This window comes from Triticum dicoccoides, chromosome 4A (genome assembly GCF_002162155.2).
Source record: "Triticum dicoccoides isolate Atlit2015 ecotype Zavitan chromosome 4A, WEW_v2.0, whole genome shotgun sequence".
NCBI classification, from domain to species: domain Eukaryota; kingdom Viridiplantae; phylum Streptophyta; class Magnoliopsida; order Poales; family Poaceae; genus Triticum; species Triticum dicoccoides.
Window position 1 is genome coordinate 273,590,508 of NC_041386.1, and position 6,322 is coordinate 273,596,829.

The following is a 6,322-nucleotide window of genomic DNA, read 5'->3' on the forward strand; positions in this document are numbered from 1 at the left end:
CATTGTGCATGTGCTATCTTTTCTCTACAAGTGAAAGTTAACATGCATAATATTTATATACAGATAGCAAAATATTTTAAAAGCCCGTAACAACACACGGGCATTCTACTAATATCACCAACTTGTCAACCTCACATGGATTGCGTTAATTTAATTTAGATCGATGTTTGAGACAGGACGAAACATGCTAAATCCCATATGAAATTAGCAAAAAAAAACAAATATAATCAGGCCAACAGCCACCCAATCAAACCCCGTATGAATGTTCAGCTTCACCAGTTGAATAAACACAACAAAACTAATGAATAATGATATTCAGCTTTCACCATTTGCCCAAGTGATCAAATTGAATACACACTGCATAATAAATAAACATACGAAGACTGGTAGAAAGACCTAAGAAGCACGATACAACCATGACCCTGTTGCTGCCTATTTCCAATAAACAAGCTGGAAATGTTTACTTAACCAATGCAAAGTATGTCCAATAAACAAGCTGGAAATGTTTACTTAACCAATGCAAAGTATGTCGGCAACGGCCTGTCTCTAGCTCCATGATTGTGTATATGCTCCTGCGCCTTCCTGGTTAACAAGAATAAAGAAAATGCTCCAAACACAAACTCAAATCTAGAGTGCACACACCTCTGGACAAAATGCAGCACAATTTATCCAACATGATGATACCTAATCACAATCTCGTAACTTGCCAATACTCCATTGGTGCAACAAATGCATGTCAAATGGCATTCTGATCATGTGCGCACCTATGGCATGTTAAGGCGTTTAAGAATCTCAAGCAAAGGTTGGTACTTTCAGACAACCATGCCAAAAGTTGTTCCATAGGTAAATTATCAACCAGTTTGCTTCAGGACTGGCAATGTATTGGGTGTTATAATCAAGATACACTGCATTAGCTGATGGTCTCTGTGATTACACAATCTGTTTGGTTCAAGGAAGGTTTGTTTTCCCATTACAACACAGCTCTGACGCAGGATAGCTCAGGACGCCTGAAAAGAGAAGAAAAGAAGACCTCCGCTGGCTCCCCCAGATCCAGCACCAGAGCAAAACAAAACAAACGCAGATTGATCCAGAACCAACACAAAAAAGGCCAGATCGATGAACACAGACGCATACAGAGAAGATCTCTCCTGGTCCAGAGGCTGTTGGTACATCGATTGGCAAATGAATCCAAGATTTAGCATCCTGGATTCTATAGATTCGTCGGTGGGCGAAAGGAGACAGACAAGAGCAAGGAGGTTTCCAGCGCAGGTGCCTGCTGCGGCGTCATCGCTGCTGCTCAGGGTCTCTGGGCCTCAGGCCTCTTGGTGAGGAGAAGGTTGGGACAAGTGAGACGGCATGCGGTGTTATCCCAATCCAGCTGGGATGCTGTTATCCCAATCCATCTGGGATGGGCTCTTTTTGGGATTGTGCTATCCCAATCCAGCTGGGATGGGCCCTTTTTGGGATTGTGAAGCACCGTATCTGATTACAGGGTGACTGAAACACGAAACAACTGAATCAAACATGTGTATGGTATTCGCAAGCCAATGTAATCGGAAGACAGCAAAAATTCTCCTATATCCTGCACACATTTTGAGCTCATTGATTTAGGATTTCAAGTTGTAAGTCATAGTGGTATCTCATGGTTACTGTTTGCAGACAGGAGCAAGTCTTGGTAATATTATTCTGAATTACTACTGCTAACAATGACAGTATGTATCAATGAAGGAATGCATATTTGCATGCAAGGGCAAGTAGCATCTCCTAAGTTTTGGATGGCGAATAGGGGACCAAGTCTCTCATACAAACTACTAAGCAGGTTTTAGGACAACAAATACAGAATCTTATATGTGACCTTCCAATACATAGGTTCAGAACATTTACGGCAGGGCATCACACACAGGCCCGGAGGAAAAGATAAAGAGTAAATGTATTCTACTAGGGAAATCAGAGGGTTTGTGGCATCCAGACAGGTCCTCTTAAGCAAAGCTTCCAGGTTGGGCCATACTCTCAGTCATCTGGTTTGGGTAGGGGCTCCAATAAGCAGGCTTCAAACTTCATTGGTCTTGGCTGTTTTCAGTAAAGGATTGGGCAGGGGTGCAAATGTGAAACGGACAGGTTCATCGGAAGAGAGCTGAGCTGGGTTCAATGTGTTTCAAAGGCAGATGTGGTTAGAAGCAAGTATTGACCATGTAGTCGCTATATACGTCTCAACACGCACAGCAACCATACCTGTTGGATTCAACAACCTGCATTTTAATAGCCATAGCGTTTTCCAGATGAAAGATAGGTAGAGCCAGATAACCTGATAAAGAATTTGCAAACAGTACCAAGTGAAAAATTACATATGGAATAAAGATAAGCCTACAAAGATAAAAATGGAATATCAAGTAAACTTGGCCTTGACCAAAGTTTGCACAAAATGACACTCCCTCCATCTCATAATATAAGATGTTATTACAACCAACATATGAGTACATTGGTTCTAATAACATCTTGTATAATGGGACAGAGGGAGTAATAGACAGCAATATATCGAGTGTAAAGAAACATTAATATTTTGGTTAAAAAATCCACGCCTATACATGTGCCGCTTAATTGTGATTAGGTGCTAGGCGACAGCAGAACAGCAACCGATTTATCGTACTAGCCATGTGCTTAATCGTCCCTAGGCATGCCGCTTAGGCAAAGTAGGCGCTAGAGGCAGAACTAGCAATTTACACTTAGTGCTTTTTTTAACATTTATTTCCCTACACAGAACTATGATCAACAACGTGAATATGTATACTGGGTGACTAAAAAAAAGTCATTCTTACCCGCTGCTGCCAGAACCACCACTGTAAGCACCATAGCCGCCTCCGTAGACCTAGAGATGGTTTCAGTTCGTATTGTGGGATAAGAAACCTGACAAAATGTCGGCAGGATTTGCAATGAATAAAAGGGATGCTATACCTGGGAGCTGCCATAATTTGCATAACGGTCAACAGGAAGCACATCGTCTGATGCATGATATCCACTAGAATATGGATAATCGTGCCCAGCAGACTTATTGTCTCTGCTTAGATACTTTGGCTCATCGGACACACTAGCAGGCAAAGGGTGATATGGGATCACAGGTGGAAAACCTGATAAAGCACCTTCTCTTTCAAAGAAGTTGGCTTTCAGCCTTGTAGTTATTTGCACAAGAGCATGCCTTGCAACATCAAGATCTCCGCTGATCTGTTGTACATGACAATTACAACAGTAAATATTTTTTATGGCAACAAGGAGTCGTGAAACAAAGAACATCAGAAGTTAAAGTTGTTACCTGGACCATCTCTTCGTCGTCCGATGCTACTTTTGGAACATCCTCCTTCGAAATGATTCGTATGGTTGCTCTCGATGTTCTTCGTATCTCCGTAATGATTGAACCACCTTTGCCGATCAGGCACCCTATCCGTGATGTCGACACCAACAAACGTGTAGTATATGATGGCTCCCCCGATTCTGCATCAATTTTCTCACTGCATCTTGGCTGTAAACGGACTGTAGCATCGATTGTTGGAGAGACAGGATCTTCAAAGAACTGCATGGCACGGAAAATTAGAATTAATCAGGACCTGCTACTAAATATAAACATGGAAACGTATCAGGCAAAAACTGAAGAAGAGAGAAATTACCTCCTTTGCTGAAACTGTAATTATGCAGTCATCTTCAGCACTCGAACTATCCACTTTGATAAAAGCTCCAGATTCTTGCCTAATCTGTTTGATAATACCACCTCTTTTTCCAATTACACCTCCGACATTCGCCGCAGCACAAAGCACACGCAGGCTAAACTCTTTTGCAGAGCTCACCTCCCTCCGTTGTTGGTATATAGAAGGCCAATCTCCCACCATATCACCTTTGTATCGTCCATAAGGACTAACCATAGGAGTAATCCCTACAACTGGTGCAGTAGAGGAACTACCAAGGCGGGATCCCGCTGGAAAAGGTTGGGTTAAGCTGGACGCAAGGAGATGCTGTGACCTGGATGGGTTGCCATGGAGGCGAGATGACACTTGGAGAAGAGCTTTTCTAACTACCATCGGATCCCCAATTATCTAGTTTTAAAATGATAAAAAATGTTATATATTTATGATTTCAGTGACACTACAAAACAATACAGTATACACTGTATTAAACTAAATAAACTGAAGAAAATGTACCCATTTATTAAATGAACATGCCCGTTATTCAATTAATGAGTACAAATTTACAACCAGAGCATATGAAATACCTACTGCACATAAACAAGTAAACATTCGTTGTAGTAGATACTCCCTCCGTTCCTAAATACAAATCTTTTTAGAGATTCTAATATAGACTACATACGGAGCAAAATGAGTGAATCTACACTCTAAAATACGTTTATATACATCCATATGTAATTCATATTGAAATCTCTAAAAGGACTTATATTTAGGAACGGAGGGAGTATTTGGTAAGACTACGGATACCACATGTCCACATGTACTATATAGAAGAGAGGATATACTTGCTATACGAGTATAGTAGTACACCTGTACATTTATTGCAGGAAAAAGCAGGAAAAATTGACTAACCAGGAGAAGTTCATCACCACTAGTAGCACATGCAGGAAGGTGTTCATTACTAAGAACACGTATTTGTGAACCAGTGTCGCTGCGGATTCCCTGGATGATATGCCCACCTTTTCCAATAATGCATCCAATCTGATCAGATGGCACAAGCAACCGAACAGTAAGTTGACCTAAACCCTCTTCATTTTCTTCGTTCACAGGACCATCATCTGTGGCAAGCTTCTCATGAACCCTAAAGAGAGCATCTTGAGCAGCGCAAACCTTATCTTCGGTATCTTCAATGGTATTAGTCTCCCTGCTTGAGCTAAATATTGTTATGACTCGGTCATCGCAGTTAGGTACACTCTCACCAATCCTAATCTTAGCTTGAGTATCGCTCCTCAGCTGTTTGGCAATTTCTCCACCCCTCCCAATTATACTCCCTATTTTCCTAGACGTGCAAAGGTAGCGATAGACAGTGTCATCTGGACCAGGAGCATATGTATCATCACCAGGATTTCTTCTCTTGCCACCTCCATTTTCAGCATAATCAGACTGCCGCTTTCCATGACTGTTCCGGTGCCCAGGCCCGACCATGATCTAAAAGCAGAGACAGAATAGTCAGCAACATAGAATACCGTGAGAACCAAATACAAACTTAAATAAAAATTCTTCAACGGCAGTAATAACACAGCATGTCATGTGGTACATTAGGATTCTTCATAAAGAGGGTACTATTCTATTTTCCATCAAGCTTTTCCACCTCCAAACCCAAGTGGCATCAGGCAGCAGCTAAGACCCTCGATACCATATGATAGTAAAAGATGATGGCTTCCAAATAAAAGCATGCATCGCTCACCTGGGCCTACTTATGTTGTGTGCCCATGTTAGGACCACCAAAAATGAAGCAAATATTAAAATCCACCAGGTGGAATTGAGGGCTATAGCAGATTGCAGGCCAACGCTTAATCAATGCACATGGCAAAATCAACTGCGGTTATAAATCCTTGCCAAATCAAACACGGAAACCAAATGCATGCTTCTGACTAGAGAACATCTCCAAGAAAAACATCCGTTTCGACAAGAAAATAATGGATTTTGGTCTCTTTAATACATAATCATCCCACAGGAAAAGATGTAAAAAAATTCAAATAAGAGCATGCTTACCTGTACCAATATCTGCTGTCCATGTTAGGACCACTAAAAATGTGGCAACCCTTAAAATTGACCGGGTGAATTTGAGGACTATGCCACTTAATGAACGCACATAGCAAAATCAATTGAAGTTATAAATCCTTAACAAATCAAAAATATATGGAGACCAAATACATGCCTCTCACTAGACGAAATCTACTTAGACAAGATCTCTGCAGACAAAAGAGTCTGTTTCGACAAGAAAATATTGGTTTCGGACTTTCGGTCTCTTCAACACATACATGAGCCTCTTTCTGGGCAGCTGAATTAACTGGAGAACAAATCTTTGGAAAAACCTAAACAGAGCCCGTACAAAAATGAAACACGCAGGCATCTACCGAAAATCAAATTCAAAAGGGCCCGCTCTCTCCATCCTCTCATTACGGAGCGCCAACCTCCCAGATAAGTGCCCCAAACTACACTTCGGGGAGGTACATCTAAAGGAACTTGCGCATCAAGACAGACGCACATAACCCCAATTCTCCTGCCTTCAGTACAAGCAAACGTTTATACTATCATTTACTCCTCAACCGCGCAGCAAACAAATCATCAAGAAAGTGGATGGATCA

At 41.4% G+C, this 6,322-nt stretch overlaps 1 protein-coding gene across 3 annotated transcripts; it reads right to left on the reverse strand.

Moving 5' to 3' along the window:
• Positions 1-343: 343 nt before the first annotated feature.
• LOC119285779 (RNA-binding KH domain-containing protein RCF3-like) lies at positions 344-5,326 on the reverse strand. 3 transcript variants are annotated; one of them, XM_037565109.1, is made up of 7 exons: positions 4,584-5,326; positions 3,660-4,082; positions 3,308-3,565; positions 2,953-3,219; positions 2,817-2,866; positions 2,233-2,305; positions 344-1,497 (listed from the first exon to the last, which is right to left on the reverse strand). In XM_037565109.1, exons 1-6 carry the CDS (start codon positions 5,154-5,156, stop codon positions 2,257-2,259), a joined length of 1,620 nt encoding a protein of 539 aa, XP_037421006.1. In that variant the 5' UTR covers positions 5,157-5,326; the 3' UTR covers positions 344-1,497; positions 2,233-2,256. The 3 variants fall into 3 exon arrangements, with proteins under 3 accessions (XP_037421006.1, XP_037421005.1, XP_037421004.1); XM_037565108.1 differs by lacking the exon at positions 344-1,497 and adding an exon at positions 1,716-2,134 and having other exon boundaries at positions 4,584-5,324; XM_037565107.1 differs by lacking the exon at positions 344-1,497 and adding an exon at positions 1,716-2,139 and having other exon boundaries at positions 4,584-5,324.
• Positions 5,327-6,322: the final 996 nt, after the last annotated feature.

Excerpts from the sequence above, each read along its gene's own strand:
- LOC119285779 (XM_037565109.1), bottom strand. The coding sequence starts at position 5,156 with ATGGTCGGGCCTGGGCACCGGAACAGTCATGGAAAGCGGCAGTCTGAT. Across the intron at positions 4,083-4,583 it reads GTGGTGATGAACTTCTCCTG|ATAATTGGGGATCCGATGGT; the intron begins GTTAGTCAATTT and ends TTTTAAAACTAG. Across the intron at positions 3,220-3,307 it reads ACGACGAAGAGATGGTCCAG|ATCAGCGGAGATCTTGATGT; the intron begins GTAACAACTTTA and ends CATGTACAACAG.